Below are 23,206 nucleotides of genomic sequence, written 5' to 3'. Positions count from 1 at the left end.
GCACTTCATGAAGGAGAAAAGGGGAGACACAAATTAGGAAATAAGTATGCGATGATATTCTTTAGTCACTACAAAGCTCTTCATGATGACAAAAGGTTTCGAGCAAATGATTACGGATACAGAGTAATGAAGAGACAGGACAAGCTCCTTTTTCAGCAGAAAACTAGAAAATGGTAAAGGTAATCCGTTTGAACACCGTGTAGAGTGCAAGCCAGGAGTGTGTACTCCAGTCTTCACACAATGCCCACTCATTAACGGAAACAGGAAACAGCTAACAAGAAAGATCATAGAAACAAGACAGATAAAAAGCCTAGGAAGCAAATGTGTGAGCATGCCTTCTGTATCATTGGAAAGAATTGCTGTTTCTTGATGGCGCGAACATTAACATTCTGTGGTTGAACGAATGATTTTCACTTTTTTGACCTGCTAGACTTGGTCAGCTGCGCAGCGTAGTTAGTCGCAGTTATGCATAGACGGAGTTTTCAGTTCAAACATTGGCCCTTAGAGCTGCGTATCAGGGCGCGCCTGTGGAGAAAGTGCAGATTGATTTGTTCGTGTATCTTCATCTTGTGTACCATCTTACGGAGGTGTTCCGTACAACCTCCCCTATCTGACGGCTACAATGGCATCCTGGAACGCGTTCCTCTCACTGATCATCTGTCGCTTGAACAAGAATCCTCCATGTGTATTGACAAAACTGAAATGACATACACAAGCTAATTTTTATAGGCTATTACGGGAAAAAAACCGGTGCCAAGCGCGGGAGTGTAAAGAAGTGCAGGAGGCCGTCCAGTACGCTGTAGAGGAAAATGAGGCCGTCCGGTACGAATCTTTTTCTTATGCCACGTCAGCGCGCGCTCGCACGGTCTACCTGGTCTAATAATTCGCAGTGAACATTGATGGCGCTTGTTCGTTTTCTTGGTAACCCTGTAAAAGGCAAAGCACACATTTCACGTTCTAGCTGCGCTCTTAGGTTGCTGAGTAATGGCCGTTTTTTCTGATCTTGCGGCACTGCAGATCATCTAGTGGTTTCTTGTAATTCACGGCGTATATTGTCGAATTTATGCGTTTTGGTTAAACAGGCTCTTAAAGATGAAAATAAGAAGATGAGGTGCATGATCATCATCGCCATTTTTTTTTTTTTCACGCGCCCCTATTCGAAGATCTCTCGAGCTCTCTCCGGTTCAGAGAATTGCTTTTGCTTCCCTCTTCGGGAGCCTTTCTTTGATTCTCCGGACTCCTCGCTTTCCCAGGTGCGTGCGTTATATCAATCGCGCCTCTATCCACACTGACGAAGGCTGTCTCAGCGAATGCGAAGGGAGGAAAGTGGGGCCTATACGACCAACACGGGCGCAGAACTTTACCTGCGGGAGATCGAATTAAGCCTTTTCGTTTAATTCATGGTTAGCTATGAAGCACTATGCAGCCTACAACCTTAGGCACCTCCGCGAGCGCAGTAACTCTTCTGCTCGTCTGGTATAATATTTTAATGTGCAGCTGTCGGGATCACATACGTTTCTTACGTCGGCACAGGCCGCTTCTTGTATCAGTTGCTTGTACCCTGAACGCTTTAGGCAGAGTAAACGCTTAGTTTTTTTGCATCACCCTGCTTTATTACCTGTTTTAAAGAAAGGATAGGTTCCCAAAACAAGGACGAAGTTTATTTTTTATTATATACCTATATAATTGGTGCACAAAAGGGGAAAGGGGCAGTACCTGTCACGCTTGCTGTGTGGACACCTGAACCGTGACGTAAGGGAAGGGAGGAAGGTGGGAGTGAAAGTGTTAAGTGAGAAAGAGGAGCCGCAGTCGATGGCTACAGAGTAATTTATTCAGTTTTTATTTGTTTCTTCGTTAGCGGTACCATACTCTAGGTACGAGATGGAGGCCTCCAAGCCCTTTGTAGACGATTCGCCTGACTTCGACTCTGGTGAGTTGTCACAAATTATTTCTCTCACATGCCAAAATACATAGAAGCAGCCATCATGAATCATTCGTGTGCTGATTTTTCCTTGCAGAGAAGGTTGATTACATCGGTAAGTCCCAAGGCGAACAACATATTTTCTTCGATTATGATCATGAAAAAAAAAAAAAAAAGCAAAGCCTTCGGATCGGCTCCATTCTTTGCTTTTGTGCTGCTGGTTTAAATGTTGTGGATCTGATCTCGTACGCGGAAATCATATTTCAGTGGCTGCTTTATACGAAAACGCCCATGAGCTCAGCGATGATGGTGTAGGTCAAATAATTCCGTGTCCTTCGAGTTTGGCATTGCCCATAATCGTTGTATAGTTTCGGGGTATTACAAACTCCAGTTCACAATCCAATAATCCCTACAGGAAATGAATTATAGTAGGTAGTATTCTCGATGTACCCTACGTTGTATTTTTTTTCTGTTTGAAAGAATTATTTAGGTTTGTGTTCAAAGGCAATTACGGTAGCTTTTAATCACATTTGCGTGTTATTGCAGGAATTGCAGTATATTTTATATTTCCGTCGGCAGATCCTAAAAAAAAACAAAAATAAATGTGTATACTGATAGAGATCAAAGTTTTATATAGCAGATTAATCCCAGTCGGAAAAAACTACAGAAAATGTTCTGACGTTACGACAGAACTTCTGTGCGGTTTTTGATGGGAAACCTGTTGCGACAACACAAAATTCTGTAGTAACATCAAAAATTTCTGTAGTTACAACAGAAAAGTGCTACAGAACTACAGACAACAGAAATATACTACAGAAAATCTACAGAACTACAAAAAGTACTACAAAACTACACAAAAATGGGATGGTTGCGACAGAACTACAGAATATTTTGTCGTATTTTTGACACAGTTCTATAGTTTTTTTCGACTGGGATATGCCTAGTAGAATTGAAGGTCTACAGAAAGTGAAACTGATATAAATAGAAAAAAAAATAGAAGCGCCCGTGTACTGTGCGTAAAAGGACCCCAGGTGATTACCATTTCCGGAGGAGTCATTCGCTACAGGGTCTCAAACCGGACGTTAAGCCCTATAAACCAAAACAACCAACCAGCAACAAATAAGGTAGACAAAAAATGATAGAAGTTTATTTTTGACTGTATCGTAATGTGTGTAGGCAGGCTTTTTTGAAACCGGCGACTTGATGCCTGGTTCTCCAACCCGCTTCCTGCAATTTGTCTTTCCATGAAATAAAAAGGAACAAAATGGCATGTGTTTCTGACGATGCATTGAAGGCCTTGTGCATCTCGCGAGACTGCATTGGGAACTAGCTAGCATATTGGAATATTGTAAGGCACGATGCCAACACTGTGTGCAGATATTGAGCGCGCAAACCTTGTTTTTCATTATGTATAAGCATTTGATGCTCGCCACATCGTCATGATTGAATTCGCCAGCCAAAAATAAACAACAGGCCTATGCAGGCTTAAAAAGCTCTATTGTTGCATGTTTCGTAAATTTCGCGAATTTGCTCTCCATTTCGTGAAAAATAACACTTTGTATTTTGGGTGTCTCTTCAGAACCAGCGGATTCACTGTAAGGATGAAGCGGCTCTTACTTGCGCAGCAGTCGAAATAGTGGCAGTCCTAATCTCACTAACATTTCACCTCTTTCCTTCAGGGACGCCAGGGGACCAATGAGCACCTTCAAGATGCTGGCTTCCGTTCACGTTATTGCTGTGCTCCTCTTAGTCGCCATTGTACTCTTGACAAGCGAACAAAAAGGTGGGCGAACAAGGCGGCGTACGGAGCAAGAAAACAATATATGGAATATCTCATTTCCAGTGTGCATAATTATATACATAGATAATGGGGCTTGAGTGGGTATGGTATGTTAGCTCTCCGGAGACGGGGATGGTGGGGCCATCAAAGATGCCGTAGCATTGGCTTAAGTAAACTACTCGACCAATTAATTGCAACCGGTTCTTCCTCAATGCATTGGATGCGCTGTGACGGGGAAAGTTGTCTGGAGGCTAACGCCGTCCCCTACTTGTAAGCCATTCCAGTGGAAGTTCTATAAAATCATGCGCGGATATACGCAAAGGGATATTGTATTTTAAGACAGTGAGACTTTACGCGGAACATAAAGGAAATAGAGTATGCAAATCACTTTGCATGGACAAAGCGTGCCACATGCTCGAATTGTTTCCTTATTTCATAATTTGAGTATGCGTGGAGCTTTCGTTTGTCAAAAAAGACGTTGTCAATATAACGACGAATTTAAAAGAATAGTTGATATCTTCCAAGTGATTTCATCAGTACGATTGCGTTTATGAATACTATCAATTACAATGAACAGGGAATCACGCTTTCTCTACTTCTCAGCTCCCCTATGACAGCGTTCATTACGGGAATAATTCGCTCTGTCTTTTAGTTTTACATTACTGCTAAACCTAGGCCTAACTAAACGTATAAGTCTCTCACTATAAATGGTTTCACCTGTAAGAACCGAGAGCTCTGTTGTGGCTATAGAGTTAACGTTACGACTTCGTGTGCGCACATTAAACCAAATGAGTTGAGGTGATGCACAGCGCTGCATCTCGCAGAATGCTTGTGTTCAGGTGTATCGAAGGCTGCATAAGCTTTTGTTAAACTACAGAATGTTATGTGTACACTCACTTGTTCGCCGCCATACTCCGAACAGTAGCAGAGATAACTCCTGAAAACTAACTCTTGAAAAGCTCGCTTCTGAAACAAGGTACCAAGAGCGTGTTTGGGAGTCTAGCCTAGTGCTTGGTCAGATAAGTACCATTTAGCTCTCTGAACGTGTACTTGTAGCGCAGCGTTTGCGCAACCAAATATTTCCAAGGACAGTACAAAGAGCATTTGAAGCGTTTGTGCGGAAGCTTTTGGCAGCGTTTATTTATTATTATTTATTTATCTGATATCAACATGGCCGTCCTGCATTACAAATGAAGGGGGGGGGGGGGGGGGAGTTACAAACATAAAAGAAAAGTATTGAACACACATCTGAGGCACACTGCAGCACATTTACCATGAACTATAGATGGTTCTCTTCAAAAGGCTTCACTAGAAGGTTTTAGTAGGAGATAATTAGCGGAGTATACGGCCCTTGACTACTTCCGCTTCTACGATAGCAATGTAGACATTAACTGAACCACATACTTGTTCTGAGCTCCAGTGTGCTCTCGCAGTCATGGTACACGCACAGATAAGTACGTCGCTGCCATTGTCGCATCTTCATCATCGCGAATAAAGAATTGATACGTAACATCTATTTTCTCTTGCTTTGCTTAAAAAAACCCGCGGGCTCATCTGAGGAAAGTCCATTCACTATATCACCCTCGAAAGTGCCGAGTCCCAATTAGCGGAAAACTAGCGGGGAGGGAGGTGACTGCCCCTCTGCAAGGCGAAGGGGTGGGAGAAAACTAGCGGGGAGGGAGGTGGCTGCCCCTCTGCAAGGCGAAGGGGTGGGAGGTTTGAGGCAGCACTTGCACTACATGCAAAGGGTCTTCGAGCAGTAGAGCATGCATCACAACTCCTCTAACTTCGGGACAGACACGCAGTGTTCCTCTATCTCCGGCGTTGTTTAAACTAATTGAGGAGCACAGTCTGCACAGGTTTTTGGGAAAGCGCTTGCACGGTATCTGAGATCTCTGGCCGTATATGTACAGGTCCGGCCCTGTCGGGGAGGCTGGTGGCTGGCAACAAGCTGGCCAAGGGCTGCGCCAACATCAGCGAGTTTGGAGACGTGCCGGTGCAGACGACGCCTAAAGAGATGAATACCACAACGCTGCCCTGGTGCGACGAGGAGGAGGAGGAACCTCCGTGTCGTTCGAGACGTGTGCCTGAAACGACCCCTACAGCCACACTTCCAGATACGGTACACAAATAACCACTACTACAGTTCCTCGTTCATGCAATATGCAGGCAATATGCACCAAAGAATATTCATTACTTCATAAAGAATATATAGGTTGGAATGAATGATCAGCCACTAATTATGACGCCCTCAGACTAACCATATTTTGTGACGGCTTCATAATTCATACTGCTGGCTATATTCCAACGTTACCTTGAGTGCCTTTAATGTACCACCTGTTGCGAGTGCTTTGAATACAAGACAGCAGCAGGCGTAATGAGGAGGAGGTCATAGTGTTTGCCGTTCATTGTTTGCTCGAAAAAAAGAGTTTGGAGACCACTCACCTATCCTTGGCTATCAAATCTCAAACGGACAAGAACTACCTCGCTCAAACACCTAACCAAGTAAATTTTAAAATATACCCCCGCGACCTCTTTTGTACGATCATTGGCCTGGGAACCATAGAGAAAGGCGCTGGATTTGCTATGTATCATGGCGTCCCTAATTGAATGTTCGTGCTTTAATCATGTAATTCACTAGAAATGGCCAATGCATCACGTTTGTTAGTGACGAAATGAGATACGGTGTAATCAGAACGACTATATTAGCGTAATCCATTCAGTATTGTTTGTGCGACTTTACAATGGTCCAAAGCCCTCACACACATTTTCCAGATTTATTTCATAATCACCAAGCCTGGGACAAACAACAATGGGTAACATTCATTACTGAAACCTCCTCATTCAACCCTCATTTTCCCACCTCACTCATAGAGCTAGTGTATTACTTTCACTCTTGAATTGTATACCCACGCGAAATTTAGACGCAGCATCAGGCGAGAATGTTTATACAACGCCGAGTATTAGCATTGGGTGGTTTCGTGTGTTCTATTTTTACGTCTTGTTACCGTCGGAGCCCTAAATTTCAGCGCTTCTTTTTTTCAATTTTTTTCAGCACTCCACTTCGTCTATCTCAACACAGCGAACGTTCGCCTCCTCACGGGCTTCGACGACAGCTGCGCCAACGGTAAAGCCGACGGCAAGCAGTTCGTCACTCAGCATCGGGAGCACGACAAAGACTCCCGGTTTTCCGGCCGACGAGAGGCCGACCCTCCCAGCCTCCGTGACGTTGAAGACGCGGTTCACGCGGCCGAAGAGCATGAAATCGACCAGCGCCGGCACTACAGCGACAACGAGTGAGCGTTCTCCCGCCAAGAGACGCGCTTGTGTCCAGTAGAAACGCTAATAGGAGTTGGTATTGAGGAAACAATAGAGGAACACCACACAGAGAAGGGGGGCTAAAATAAGTTTGCACGACTCATCCGTACAAAAATTCGCTTAGCAAAGGTAATAAGTGGCTGGGATGGAAAAAGGAAGCCTCTGATACGGTGTAATAAGGAAAGTAAACACGCCATCGAAATAAGGCTGGTGGTTTGGTCAGAACACAGAGAAGCAGGGAAGGCGCAGATTTCTAAAGAGAAGGTGGGCGAAAATTAGGAATCGTATCGGCAAAATAAACTGGAACTATAGATCCTCGGGCGGGGTAAAATAAAGCTGGACACCGAGCTATTTGTGTTTTAAGTACGCGACGCTGCTAAAAGGTGGCCGCGGAAGTTCTGGAGTTATATAATCTTTGAGGGTAAAAAGAATCGGATATCAAGGATAGATTCAAGACAGCGAGGCAAAATGTCAAAAAGAAGACGGTGCCATAAAACACATTATGAAAGCTATGGGCGAGGTAAACATGGGCGATGATAGAGTAATTTACTCGATTCGGGAAATATCTCCGGAAAGCATAACGGAAAGGTGTTTAGAACTAAAACTGGAGGAAGGCGTAGATAAAGAGTTTTAGATCCATAGTCGTTGGGACGGACGAAATTGTAATCACGATAATTAGTGCACTTGTATCAAGAAGCAAGACACGTTGTTAAACGCATTGAAAACTATCATAACATAAACAAATTCGGGATAGTTCGCGGCAAAATAGGATAAATTTAACCTTAAAGGGAACCGAGATAAGACGAACAAAAAATTTGTTAGAGCGACTATGATAACATCCGTTACCTACAGGCTGGAAATGCAGGCAGTGAAATGAAAAATGCAAACATGCATAGAAATGAATAATGTACTAAGAGAACTGCAGGACGGTGTCAGAATGCCTAGGCATCTGAGCGATAGTATATTTGTACTAACACAATACATAGAGGTAGCCAGGCCTCAAAACAGGCCGCTGCATTGAGCCTTCCTGAGGTAAGTGGTGCCTAGCTACGTCAGTGTACATAAAGAGGTTCTGGGGAACATACTGAAAAGTGAAGCTATCAGAGAAAAGATAATTGAATACCTAAAATAAATATACCGAGATTATCAAGTAGAAGTGTATTGGGAGAGGCTAAGAGGGAAAAGGATTGAAAGGCATTTTCGGCTGCTTTCAGCCGCTCTTCATAATATATATGGTAAATATGAAAAGGAGGCTGCAAAAAAAAAAAAAAGAAAAACAAGTTTGTTTTTGATCTTTCGTACAAACTAGGAGCAAGAGACGTAGAGCAGCGAATCCCAGGCTTAATCTGTGCTTTCCTGTAACAGCCCCTAAAAGAATTTAGCAGTATCAATAAATAAATAAATACTCGGAGGACGTATTTTAGCTGATAGCCGAGAGGTTTACATGCTAGAGGTTTACCCCTGGAGACGAAAGAGATGGGTCCGATTGTTTTCAACAATTGCACTGATCACGTGCTTACAATAAAAGGGAAATTAAGTATCAAGAGTGGCAGAATATAAATACCTAGGAGTGGGGATAAACGGAGGACTGGTATATATTGAAACATATGAAGAGACTATCAAGGCGAATATGTAGAGATGACGCCATAATGAAGCACGCAACATTATAGGGATATGAAGTACTGATCGGTATTTAGAAAGCAATAATGGTGCCGGGTCTTATCTTTGGGAACGCGAATTTATGCCTAGGCAGATTTTCAGTCTTTGGTAGAGATAATTAAATCAGAGGGATGTGGGAACATTAGCAACACACCAACTTTACCCATTAGCTCTGAGCCGCACAATAATGTTCTGCACCTCGGGTCAAAGTTGACGCTTTTGAGTTAAAAATAATCACATAAGTACGCTAATAGAACAGACAAACACACAGAGAAGGGACGGACACGCGCAAGTGCCTCCCATTTAATGAACGCCGGGGCCGTCCTTGCCATTCAGCGTCCAAGTCGCGGCCGGTCCTTGGAAATCGGAAGCCCCGCTACGGGACCAAGTGCGCCACTGACTCTCCCACAGGAAAGAACGTCACCTTCTTGCTCGTAAAACAAAATGTTTGAAAATGAACGCACAAAATGAAAGTGACGCTCGTTATACCACTTGCTTACATACCGAACCGGCAATTACACGTAATACTTATTGAGCAACTAATGCTCAGCAAAAAAAAAAAAAAAAAAGGGTTTGGCAAGGGAAGGGCGGACAGCCTTCATGAGGCAAGCAAAAGAAGGTAATTAGGCCTAAAGATTTAGCTTGATGACTCGAGTTTCAAGAAGAATATTCATGTTTAAGCAAAGTTTAGTTCGCGCTTTCTTTACGAGTATCAATCAGATGCAATGCACCCGCGCTATACAAATAACCTGTTTCATATAGTTGTATTTTACCTGAACTGATCGATTTTACAGCTTGTTTACTGTAACCGGACCTAGAAACATTAAAGAACTCGTGGTTTGGGGCTGCGGAGACCGCAAATGCCTGATGTGATCTTTTATCTTGCCTTTTTTACTCTTCTGTGTGCTGGTCTTTCCTGTTTTCATCGTCGAACTAATGAACAGGCATCGTTTTATATGTCATGTTATTTTTATTTGGTTCCCTTTTGTTGAACCCATATATCATGCCTAGCTTATACGATTACCCCACGATTGGTTGCGGATTAAATATATTGTAACGTGGTGGCAAGCAAGAAGACGGCACAACATGGCGACAGGATGAACGATGATTTAATGGCAGGCCTAGCGCGAGGGCTCCTCTCGCGTCACTGCCGATCTTCTTTTTCACAACAATATGATACCCGCGTTGCTGCTGAACGATGAGTATTCCGCATAAGGCACATGACCATACTTGCGGTGCATATAACGACGCTTTTGTCCACATTTTGTTTTACAAGAGCAGCATTTGGCGTTTTTGAACGGGATTTCAATTTCGCCTTGCGCAGCCGTGCAATGACACACAACTGCGGCGAAGCATTGTTTAAAAGAGTGAAAGCCATTGTGTTTGTCCTGTTTACTAAGCGCGGACATCTAAGTTATGCCACGGCAATGATTTCATTAGATTCGCATCTGAACGCACACGTGCAGCGACAAGGATGCCCCTGGTGTGCACCCTTGGCAGCAAGGGCACGGCGTTCATAACGTACCCCACTCCAGGCCTCTGCAGCCACGTGTTGTACACGCACGTTCTCGTTTCCGACGGGAAACTTCGGGATTGGCAAGGCGGCAATGGTTGGAAGGACTTCGTGCAAGCTCTGCAGGCTGAAGATTTCACCGACTACCCCGGTGGCGTGTCCTTCGATGTGCGGTCAGTGATGGTGCTACTTCCTGTGATGATTAATTTTTAATATGTTCACACTCGGGAACCCTGTTTAAAGGTCGGTAGCCTTAATGCGATACAACTGCTTTGGAAGCAGTGGAAAAGGAGCGGTTGATTTGCACCTCCCGATTTTTTAACGCTACACCGTTAAGGCTCCAGTTTATCGAAAAGGAACCACCATCGGCGTTGTGGGCAAAAAAAAAAGGAAAAATTGCCCACGATTACGTTATTTCCTAATGCGAAATTTGAGCGCAGCTTATCAGCTGTTTCACCTTTTCGATAGACTGAGGCAAATATTTCGAGCAGGACACGTATGCACAATTACAGACACCTTTTTTTAACACTAAACTAAGAGTTCTTGGCTGTCATGAAAGAAGCTTTGAGGTCGAAGAAAAGAAGAGAGCAATTGATTTATCGGAAGGTTGCGGGAAGCAGCGCGTGGGCCCATAGGAACGTTGCGCGACGAACAGATAGCAGCGATTAACTGATGCCGCTGACGCGGCTAGCGAGTGAGAACGGGATGCACGCACCGGGATCCGCTGACAGCGAGCCGGCATTTCGGCAACCGGAGAGCCCGCTAGCAGCCACGCAGGAAGAGGGGGGACCCCCTCCCCTCTTTTTGCGAGGCTCCGGTTGCCGAAGCGCCGGCTCGAACTGGAGGGAGGAAAAGGGGCGGAGCTGGCTACGAGGTCGACGCTGACGACGACGCGAAACCCAGGAACGGGCGCCAAAGAGCTGCGCTCTAAAATCCACGTTACATGGCCGGACAGCGATTGGTCCACGGGTTCTGTAATTTCGCAACGCCACGTAACTTGTGAGTGTTTGCAGGAAGCACTCCGTGGCAGGAAGGCACGAGCTCGCAGGAGATCGGAATGGCACCTGCGACCCTTGAATCCCGATTCGGGCCCACTACTTTGCTGCTCATGTGCTTTCTATAAGGTTTGGTTACAGCAGGCTCTTTTGAGCTTCATAATAATATCGGAAGGTCTTTCGTATAACAAGGTAGCACCCGACTGTATGGTAACGGTTAGGTGGGAGGAAATAGAGGTATAAATGAGACATTAGTGTTTACGTGAGTATCAAAGCAAATAAACGCTATCGGGATTCAATAGGGGAGGCCAAGGCGGGAGCCATTAATGTTGTCCAGTGGGTGCATTTTCTCCAACGTTATTGTATGTTCTGGGAATATATTCAAATATTGTGGCATTCGCTAGCGTTCCTTGCTCATGACTGTTACGGCGCTAATTTGAGAGGCAAGTTAACGCACTACAGTTACAAACGAATACACATCTCCAAAGGGCAAAATAAAGGGTTGTTATTTTTATACAGTTAATGAAAATGGCTTGACTTGTAAACTCAGCTAACACGGCAGAATTGTGTATGCATGACCTCGGTTTCTTTGTTACCCTTTACAGTGTTTCACTAAATTAGTCGATAAGTTATGCCGGAACCGCTTTAAAATGGGAACATGATGGCTATATAAAACGAAAGCTCTTCACTGAAGCGGCTTAATAAACAAAGCACTCAATATGAACTTTCATGTACCTTCCTTAAAGGTGGGCGCTGGATGGTTTAATGTAATTTCTACATAGCCTATACATGCCAATGAACAACGTACACAGTTCTTGCAAGCAGATCAAAGAAAACATGAGACATTTCCTGATACTGGCAGCTACAAGATATAGTAATTTTTCCTCCCCATGGCAGGCAATCTACTGCTGCCGCGTCCCTCGACATCCCATACGTGAGGAAGGAGCTGCAGGAGCTGTCCACGAAAAACATCAAGCACTACGGTATCCTGAACATCGTGACGCGGGCGGCTTACCTTCACGTTTTGGTGGCAGCTGCTGGGGAAATGATCACGGTGCGTTAAAGAAATACGCATCCTTACTCGAAGTGCTGTAGTATCTGCCCATTAACAACGCTTTTGGAAATGGAAAAATTGAATATTAGCCCGCACAATAGAACTGAATCTAAAGCCCTGAGCACTTCCCAGCCACTGGATGTACCTTACAGCAGCACAGAGGATGTCTTGTGTCACCACTAATGTAGCAAGCGATAGGGAAGGGGGGAATGGGTCAAATGTAGAGGTCAACCTCTAACGGGGTAGTCGAAATCGTCTTGGCATTTATTTGCCTAGAAGCTGACGTTTACCAAACAAGGTTAAGTGAAATGGTCTAGATGCAAAAAAGAAAAAAAGAACAGAAATTATATGTATTCCTTGTATAAGCATTGTATTTCTCTCGCTGATAATGTATGAAAAACGTGTGTGAACTTCCAACTCGATTAAATTACAACTCTTATTTCGACATTTCAACAGGCATTTTTGCGTTAGTGAAGCACGTAGCAGGGTCGATAGCTCACTACCGAAACGGCCTTTTGATTCTCGTTGCGCCTTCAACGTCTGGAAGCTATATTTCGCACCTTTAGGGTTTGGCGCTATATCTGTTGAGGATACCTCACTCATCTTCTCCGGGCTCACTGATGAATGAGCCGTAAGAATAAGGTCTATGCTGTACGGCCACAAGGCTCTTCTCTGACAACGCTTAGGACGTAGTAAACTCTTAAGACGTGTATTTTTATGCCGATGTGCAATCTTTCGAGATCTAAAAGTTTTCTTATTTGATATTATCTTATATCGTTATCAGGCAGATAACAAAGTAGAAACCTTTCAAAGAAACGTACCTCAGTTTAATTGCACCCCTTGAATTTTCCGAAATCAAAACCACTGCAGCTTCTCGCATGTATTTATAAAGTCCAAGTTTGCCATCGCCATAGTCATTGACAGTAGATCGATGCGCTTGGAGTGTGGGTTCGTTGGCTCTCTTAAACGTTTTTGAGTTGGCAAAAGCTTTGCTCGTCATCAGTTGGCGTCTGCCAGCCAGTCCGTGTCGCGAACGGAGGATTGTTCTCCAAGAGTTGACGAATGTATGTATGCAGTGTTGAAAGGTCGATGTGGTGGTGTTGTGGGTTCGTAAGCGGAGCAATCGGAGAACACGCGCGGTCGCGCCGCCACGGAGGACGAGGGAGGCTCAGCTGGGGGGGGGGGGGGGGGTGAGAGGGGGCGGATATGGTTACGAGGCCGACGCCGACGACTACGCGAAACGCAGGAACGGGCGCCAAAGAGCTGTGCTCAAAAACCACTAAAGCATAGCCGCTGCACAATGTGATGCTATACATCTGGACAGCGGGGATATTGTGTTCCATTTAGTTCGACGTTCATATAAAAGAATCCAAGCAGCATCTGCTTTCATCCGTCTCACTTACTGGTGCATCCTTGGCGATTTTTGTTTTCATGTGAGCCCCCCCCCCCCCCCCCTTTTTCGCGGGAAGTTTTGAGGAGAGTGACAAGATACAGACTTGAACTTGGATGACACCACTGGCAACGTATCTATTGGTTGAAAACTAACCGGGTTCAAATAAAAGGGCCTGCTCATTGCCGAAGCCTCTTTAGTATCATTAGAAAATGTGTGATATGGTTTATTCCTTAATGGCCATAGCTGATTGCTACAGTAACTTAGGTTCTCTCATTGTGTCCGGATTATACCATAAGCTGAGATTGACAAATGTTCAGCATACATAGGAGCGTTATAGATAGACGCGAGTCAGTGCGGGTTTAATCGGGCTTATGAAAATCTTAAATATATCAGCGTTGACAGGTAAACTATACCTCACCGCTGCACGCAGAGGCTACGACAACTTCAAGGCGGCGACAGGTCCAGAAACATCATCGTGGCTGCCGGCTTGTGGACCTACGAGGAGCCGAACGCGTGGGCCACCTACGAGGCACAGTTCAAGGTGCTGGCCAGGTAAGAGTAGGAATGAACGGTACCTATGAATTTCACCTCTGATGGAATAACTCCTGCTGCCACATATTGCCAGGATGTTTCTAAAATTCAGCTCTATCGACAGTGCTTCCCCATCCGGCCTTATCGGGTGCAAAGGACTTGTTTTAAAGGCCGTTTTAATCTACTGTGTTCATTGTTATATTCCTTCAGCTAGATAAAATACGATGCAAGCAGTTGATGAAGGAAGACAAGTAAAGTTCAGAGATTTAATAATCTACCTCGATGCTACGACTCTACTTCGTTCGGTACTCGTTTTTTTAAAACTCGAGCTATAACATCACTTGGGCACTGCGACTGCAGCAGACAGAAACCCAAGATGTATCTGTAGACAATGGCCGATGCTCCCTTCGACTGAGCTAAAACGTAAAACGTTCTTGTGTTCACATCGAATAGGTGAAGCAGCAACTGGAAACTGCTGTCCTTAATCACAGTGAAGCGGACGAGGAAAGTTTGGTACTTGAGAAAAGCAACATTGCCAGCAGAAACATTCGAAACCGTGGTCATGCAATCGGAAACCTTGAAGTAGTTTGCATCAGAATAAAATGTCTCGTGGTCGCCAAAAGTTCTAAAAAATGACACAGAAGCCTGTAATAACTTCGTCACCGGAGCTGCTTTTGAAGCCCACCTATCGTGAATTCAAGAGCACTTTAGCAATATTATGCCTGGAAAGCTACTGTAAACTTAATTTTCTTGCCAGTGGGTATTTCTGTAAACGATACATGCTACGAAGGCAGTTTTCTGCCGCTTGAGGAAGTGGGCTGTTTTATATCGAGATACAGCATACGTAGAATTTACAATTTTCTGCACATTTTTTTTTTCCTTTCGGTTTATTTGAATGACACTTGTGTAATATATTCTTAGTTAGCACTTTCGTGTTATTCTGCCAGTAGTTTTGGTACAATGTTTTGACTAACATTATTTATTGATATGCATTGTGCCTTTTTTAATCACCTAGCAACAACAGTCAACCAAGTGCATCTCATATCACATGCTTCCAACAAACAAATTTGTGGGAGAAATGTGTTGAATGTTTCTTCACAGACGGAAAAAACAGATTGCTGACCGTTAGCGTGAAAACAATGCTGGAAATAAGATGTTACCTTTCAGTTTTGGGTTTTGCTCACTGTCCAGTCATGCATATTCCTAGTTAAAAATTGCATAGACAAAGTTAATAGTGCATGTGATGCAACTCAGGGTGACCACTTCGACTTTTTTTTACCTTAGGCTTGAAGCCACAGAAGCATGCACACACACTCTCACACGCACATTCACGCACGCACGCACGCACGCACACGCACACACACACACACACACACACACACACACACACACACACACACACACACACACACACACACACACACACACACACACACACACACACACACACACACACACACACGCACACGCACACGCACACGCACACGCACACGCACACGCACACGCACACGCACACACACACACGCACACACGCACACACACACACACACACACACACCATGATTACACTGCTAACAACAAAATTTAGCATTTGGATGCAACGTGCACCTTCACGCTGAATGAAGCTGCTGCTTCGACCTGCCGTCGACTACAGGGCTGCAGTCTAGTCCGTAGAGGCAATGCGCCTTGATGTTATAAACCCTTTCAGCTTCGACGTGGACATCCTCATCACACGGAGCAGCGTCTCCACAATGGAAACGGAGAAGCATTGCTTCGCTGCCCCACCGACAGTGTGGAATACCGTGAATGCCTCCTTCCCGGGCTTCGTGAGTGTGGTCAATGATATTTTGCTATGGATCAATCTATAACCACGCAGAAAAAGCTGATAGTCTTTAGTTGACGTAATTCAGCTGTAAAGTCAATTGAAAAAAAAAAAATTCTTCAAATTGCAGCGCGGGGACTTCTAGTGTAGCAGAGAATTAATGCTGCGTATATTTTGCACAATCGTCGGATGTGTAAATTTTGTGTTCAGGTGCGAGGAGAGAACCGTGTAAGGTGTGGTGCTTCATTCCGCTCTTAAATAAAGCAATTTAATTGTAAAAAATGACAACGAACTTTGTTGTTCCAATCCATTCCTCGTGCTTGACGTTTTCCCTTTCGGGATGCTCAGCGCAAGCCAGTCACGTTTGCTTACGGCAGTATCACGTTTGCGGTCTACTGCTACAAGCTCTATTCAAATTAAGATGCAAGAAATAGACGGCGGCGCTTTTTTTTGGCGTCCATCTAGAGGTCATCAGCGAAAGAATAATTGCGTCGCGGGTAAGTTTATCTTAATAGGATGTTATGCATTATTATTTCATACTATTTATTGGTAAAGGTCATCTCAGTGTATAATTCTTTCTGTCAGATTTAAAGTGATGCAAATATATTGCGGTACCAGACTTACCACTACTCTTATTGCGTGTTCTGCTTGAATAAGCTGCACCTAATTCGGCATATTTTTTTTAATGAAAATTGCAGTCAATATGTGAGGCTCTTCTCTAGATGTTGAATTACCTGAGCAGGACGACACCTTGGTCCAGCATATTAGATGGCTTGATAAGTAGATCCTCTCTTGATTGCCTCTTTACCTCATGTCGGAATGACACGCCCGTCTGAATGACACGCCCTTTAATCGACTTTTCAGTTTCTGCGCCTGCGTGAATGATTGCTCTCACACCATATCCGCAGGACAAGCATGCCGAATTGCTGATGGCCTGGCAGCCCTACCACCATCAGGATTTGTACGTGGGGCTTTCTTTCGAGATGGGCGTAATGTTGTACCGGCTCAAAGATATTGGGACGCCCAGGGACCTCACGCCTTACGCACCGTGCACTCAGTTCGCACTCGTCGGATACGAACAGGCAAGTGAAAGAGCACCACACGGAACTATGCTGCAGTTGCGCAGGAGTTGAGAGACGACACTTTGGTAAAGAAACAAGCTGATGAAAACAAGAAACAGCTACGCGAAGAAAACATTAGCTAGGAAGCCTGTATAATGATTGGCTCCAAGTAGATGGAAGGAAATTTAACCCTCCTCCCAAAGAAAAATGGCTACTTACGGCTCTTATGGATGTTGTGGTCATTGGTCGGCAATATGTGGCCTTGTACATTTTGAGTAAGAAGATCTAACGAAATGTTTATAGAACTATGCACGAGGGGATGGCTGATTCCTCGCTGAATTTAGGCGCGCTGTAAAAGCCTAAAAACATATTGCACGTAGAAGTATATATTTGACAGTGATTGAAACTATCCCACAGAAATTGCATCCGAATAATTTCTGCTATGAGCTGTTAGATGTCCAAAAGCTTCTTAAACCTATCGTGGGTAGTGCTGTAGGCTGAGCAACAGACTCGTGAGAAGGGCAGACCGACGCGACTCGGGAAGCCGTACTCCTGGTGCGTGGTGTGTCTACGAGATGATACAACGATGACACAGTGAGGATTCGGAATATGTAATGAACGCTGAGAGAACTGAGAGAATATGATTTTATACGACTGAGAATCACAATGTAAAAAATTTAATAGAAGCAAAGAAGGGCAAACGTAATTTGTTTATATACAAAGCTAATATATTTGGAGCCATTTGCGAAAATATTCTTTTGATGGGCAGTCGAGCTGAAGTCCTAAAAGAAAACAATTTACGAAGGAGGCATATGTCCTGAATACTGTGTGGATATTTAGTCACCTTTGTGCGCCGTTAGAAATTGAAATATTTTTAGAACGTGTGTTTTGAAAACAAAAAGTGATAGCTCATGTAATCAGATGTTGCTGATAATTTCGAGGTCGTTCATTCAATGTAACCTGAATTTTTTTACCTCTTGCTCTAAAAAAATCTCCCATTTACTTATGTGCCATTTTTTAGACCAATCGTAGAGTAGCCTCACCGAAAGTTTATTTGGCAAAATCGAAAATATACAAAATGCAGGGGCAATTTTGGTTCTATTGTGGCGCAAATGAAGGGGCAGCTGTACTAAAATGGAAAGACAGCTGGAATGAAAAGCGCTCTCCTCGCGCTTAAGAAAATTAGTCTTGAAATAGAACAAGAGTGTAGTTAACAAAATAGAATTATTTTAAACATTTGTGCTCTGTATTTGAATTTATGTTGACAATTAAATTCAAGAATATCCTACTAGAATGAGCCTTTATGACAATTCCTTTTTGGCGAGAACTGTAACAGAGTGGGGCCATATCGTTTGTCTTTAAACCAAATGTATTCCAAAAACGAAGATCTATTGTTTCCATGCTGTCGTCAGTGTGTGTCCGCCCGCCCAAAGGAGGTCGTCGGTTCTAGTCCAAATCAGGTAGCGGGTTCAAAGACGAATGATTTTCGTTCCAATAAAGGTAGTGGGTTCGAGTCCTAGAAAATGTCGCGGGTTCGACTCTGAGAGCGATTCAAGTCCTTTGTTTGTGGCACAGCAACTGCGGTGCCGTGCATGAGGTCAAGGGTTCGAGTTCGAACGCAACTCCGACGCCAGCCGTTGAGGAACCATGGAAGTGCTTTCGCCTTTATACACGGAGGCGGTGCTATAAGTGCTTTGAAATGTCGTTGTAGTTGTTGTGGCTGTAGGAAGAAGGAAAATAAAATGCATGAGCCTGCTACTGGCTCTGTAGCTGAGCCACCTCTGCTGCCTCGTGCGGACAGAAAAGAGGAAATAGAGAAGAAAAAAAAAAGTGAGGAGAAAGTTGCACGCCGCAACAGCCGTCGTCCACCACCGAAGCGGTCGCGGGTGCAATGACGACCTACAACAAATAAAATTTAGTGGCAGGCTCGCCACCTAGCTGTCCCAGCCCCCTCCACCACCTGGGGTTCTTTAACGTGCACTGACATCGCACAGCACACGGGCGCCTTGCTTTTCGCCTCCATCGAAAAGCGGCCGCCGAGGACGGGATTCGATCCCGCGTCTTTGGGAACAGTAGTCGAGCGCCGTAACCACTGCGCTAACCTGGCGGGGCAGTAAGAGGCAAACGATGATATGCAAATGATAGGAGATGAAGGGTAGGCTTTCGTCATTCTCCTCTTAAGAGACAACTAAGAGACCCTCTAATTTGTACTTTCAATTTCAAAAATGTCTTCAGCCAGGGTGAGGCAAACAAGACAATGCAAGTCCCGCCATGTAGAGTTATAGTAGAAGTAACCTTTTGTTTCTGAGATAAATGCAGGGCAACACTTATCTCTCCACCTGCATACGTTATTCCAAATGATGAGAAAATGTAGGTAAATGTAGCACTGTAAGGGCACAAAGCTTTTAGATATGTGCTCACCGATTGGAATGCAGTTCTGTTAACCGAAACACTGAATTCGTTTCCACTATGCAGGTGTGTGATCCGAACGCGTCCCTGAGTAGGATGGACGCTCTTCCCACGGAGTTCGGCGCCATCTCGTCGTACGATTTCTTCTACGACAGCTGGGAAACCATGAAAAGGAAGGTATGTTCTCATTTCTAATGCCAGCTTTGAAGAGCGCCCTTCTGCAGCCCCGACACCAGGCTCGTGAAGCTTCATGAGACAGCTATAAATCTGCAACGCGTTACATGTTGACAGGACGGTGACAGCCTGACTACAATCCTTCGCCAATGAATCAGTGTATATCCATTCCTGTTGAAAGGTGAAGCCATATCTCGGAAGTCATGAAGAACAAATGCGGAGAAGCCCCAAGGAGAAAAAAACTCGGGTCCATATCTGACGCAAGGACTTGAAGAACTGCTATCTGCAGTGGACAAAGGAGGAATTCCGGTTTTAAACATGTAGGGATATTTCGGCGTCCATGCGTTGTAGAAGTCTTCAGAAGGACTGCAAAAATATTTGGAAGGTACCTAAGCTCTGCCTTTAAGTGCGTGACGAGACAACGTTAACGGTTCGTATCTCCGGTTTCAATTTCGGATTCTCGTTCACGTACATCACATCTGCTGTGCGCTTAACAACGAATCTGTTAATCTGTATTTCTGTTACCTCGCATATAGTCAGCACACAGTCACAATCTACCACATAATGTGCAAGACTACGTGACGCAAAGCCTTGTTTTAACTAAGTTATAGTTGTGTGTGCAAGAGGTGGCGGTTATGACTCTGGATTCAAGTGTCCTGCTGGGTTCTATTCCAATCCTGCCGTGCCATCTCCAAGGAGCTGGCCGAGGTGACAGCTCGTTTGAACTCGCCTTTATCGTGGGGTCTCATGATGTATAATAACAAGCAGCCTGCCGACGAATATCTCCGGCAATGACATTTGCCAACTATCACCCGCCAGAGAGATGCTCGTGATACTTGACTCAGTGTCGATGCTGTTGCATTTAAGGGGTGGGCTGTTAGCGGGCTTGCAAAAGCTTAGTGCACTTGTTAGTTGAAGTTAACTTCAACTTCAACCTTTCGTAAAGAATATAATGAATCCTTGTAGACCTCATCTCACTTGTGACACAAACAAGCGCGGATGTTTTTAGCTAAATTTATGACCACTAATACTTAAAATTAAATTTAAATTTTAAATTATGCTCAAAGCATTATATTAGTTTAACGATGTATTCGTGAAAGATAATGCAGACGAGGAAATAACGTTGATTATAAGTGAACAAGTAGAATACAAATACTATTTTGTTCTAGAAGAGTTTTACTGCTAGTTAAGAAATCAATTTTGAGCCTTACTGTCAGGGAAAGGAATAAAAGTTGCTGAATTTCGAAAGCACCAATCTATTCGGCATGCTGGAGCAAAGACAACCAGCACTCCATACGCAACCAAACCGAATTCCGGGTTGTAGCGGGATGCTTGCTCGCTCGTTTACGTATAAAAAAAGACGTGTTATGTTTTCATCTTAATGCTACGTAGTATATCAAACAATGGTTTTGCACGTAAAATGGTCATGTGCCCGAAAGAGGCTTTGACACATATCACGCATTTGCGGTGCTCCCAGTGATTTTCCTATTTAACAGTGTCAAATTGTCGTCAGTGCATCCTCATATACTGTAATGCAAATTAAAATGGCACAGAAATGCCAGCTTCCGCAAAACGCGAGAAACCCCCTACGCTCCCGCGAGTGAAATCTAAGCCAACCTAGTCGGATGAAGACGAGGAGACGTCGTTTGATTGGTGACCTGTACTAAGGAGCGCCTTTGCAGGATCGCGAGGCATGCGAATCGAGGCATAGCTATGCTCTCTTCATCCTTTATCGCTCCGTGCATTGGTGCCTTAAAGGACTATACACCGCGTTTTTGGTTGCGTGTTTTATCCCTTGTAATGATGCGTAAGATTACTATACACTGTTCATCGCATGATAATTGAATACGACTGCTAAATACTATATAACCAAATTTCTTTACTCATCTTTTGCACTTTCAGCAGCTGAGCGTCAGATCAAAGTCGAGTCTGAGTCGTGTAAAACATGAAACAAAAAGCGATGTAGCCGTTTCTCTGCGGTCTTATACCGCTACAAAGCTAACCCCAACTTGCCTCATAAAGAGAAATCACGATAAGTGAACAAGCAGCAATTATGTTGCTGTTTTATCCATCACGTGACCTTACGCTTTCCTTGACGTCACAGCATGCGCTCGTCTCTTGAAACCGTGACCGAAACAAAGAAGGAAATATCCCTTATAGGTTATTTAGCCGTCGTAGACGAAACCCATACAATAGTCCATATCACTAACGTGTGACGCGTCATTAACAAGAAAAAAAATGACATCAAAGTTTGGCGTCTTTACTCATTTAAATGTGGTAAGCGGACTTCAGAACATTTTCTATGCTATCCATCTATTATGCCGTGACACTATCCCTCGTTCTTTGAGACTGGCAACATTAAAATGTTTCAATTTTTTTTTAAAAAGGCAGTGGCTCGGAAGACCACTTAACGCTCAGAAGAACGGCATGTTACATGTGCACTGGAGAGTGAAAACCCTCGTGAGCGGAGGTGAATGTGATCCTCAACCCAGTGGTTTCATTTAGGGGCGTCTGAGTTCTTGCTGGACCAGAAAGGTTGATTTGTTGAGGATGATGACGCTTGTTCATTGCCTTCCCCCGCAGGTGGAGAGAGTGATGAAGCTACAAGTGCGGTCCAAGGTCGCCTGGATGCTGTTCGACACACACCTCTCAGACATCACCTGGAACTGCACGGCTCCCAGGGACCGAGAAAAGAAACTCAAGGAATATCTGGGCACCTTCGGGTGACGACCTCCGCGCTCTCAATTTCAGCTCGGAGGCGACATACTATTGAGAAACAAATTAGTAAAATAGAAAACGAAATCAGAAGAAGAGTGCGCCTACCTCACACCTGTTTATGCGGTGCACCTTTTGTTACGCTAATTCGCACCATCGTTTCATGCTTTCGGAAACCGACGCGTCTTTGGGCTCAACGAGGCTTAAAAGTCGATATAAAATGAGATGTTTTGCGACCTGAACACATTTAAAGGGGAAGAACTCTTGGCCTGAAGGAAAAGAATAAAGAGTGGTGTTTGTACAGGATGCAGGAGGACCAAAGCTAGGAGTGCAGCGGTTGTTGAAACCCGACAGTCAGGATGGCATCTGTGCTCTGTCAAAGTAACTGGCCTGAAAAATTGATCTGCCTGTACAGCAGGTTCCGGAAAACTGGAACCGAACCCGAAATTTCATCCCGAACCGGAACCAAACCCGAATTTTTTCCGTCATCTGGGAACTGAACCCGAACCGGAACAAATCGGAGGAATCGTTCCGAACCGGTTCGTGGTAGCGTTCCGACTCAATTTAGCTGGGAACTTACCTTCCTTATTTTTTATTTTATCGCGACTACCAAAGCACTCTTAACGCTTATTTCCAAAGCGCCTCTGCACACAGCAAACATGGGAACAATATTAAAAAATCCTTCTTTGCAAAAAGGTGCAAAAACAGAGGAAATTATATTGCCGCATGCTTAGCACCAATTTAAGATGAAAATTTATTTCAATAAGACTCCTCCTCCTCTTTTGTGTACAAAAGAGACAGTAAGTAAAAGTGCGCTGCTTAGCGATACTTGGTGTGCACAGCTGGGCACGGATATGGTTT

The 23,206-nt window shown here is 44.3% G+C and overlaps 1 protein-coding gene across 1 annotated transcript; it reads left to right on the top strand.

Annotated features, from left to right (window-relative positions):
- Positions 1-1,881: 1,881 nt before the first annotated feature.
- On the top strand, positions 1,882-22,357 carry LOC146176074 (uncharacterized). The gene is made up of 11 exons (XM_084581250.1): positions 1,882-1,930; positions 2,019-2,036; positions 5,615-5,782; positions 6,757-6,997; positions 10,119-10,364; positions 12,084-12,240; positions 14,064-14,185; positions 15,873-15,990; positions 16,895-17,068; positions 19,523-19,633; positions 22,214-22,357. The coding sequence occupies exons 1-11, from the start codon at positions 1,882-1,884 to the stop codon at positions 22,355-22,357; spliced, it is 1,548 nt and encodes a 515-aa protein (XP_084437376.1).
- Positions 22,358-23,206: the final 849 nt, after the last annotated feature.

Source organism: Amblyomma maculatum, chromosome 10, assembly GCF_055883805.1.
Source record: "Amblyomma maculatum isolate TAMU_Amacu chromosome 10, ASM5588380v1, whole genome shotgun sequence".
Lineage (NCBI taxonomy): Eukaryota > Metazoa > Arthropoda > Arachnida > Ixodida > Ixodidae > Amblyomma > Amblyomma maculatum.
Note: the sequence above shows the minus strand (reverse complement) of the source record. Positions and strands in the feature narration are given on the sequence as shown.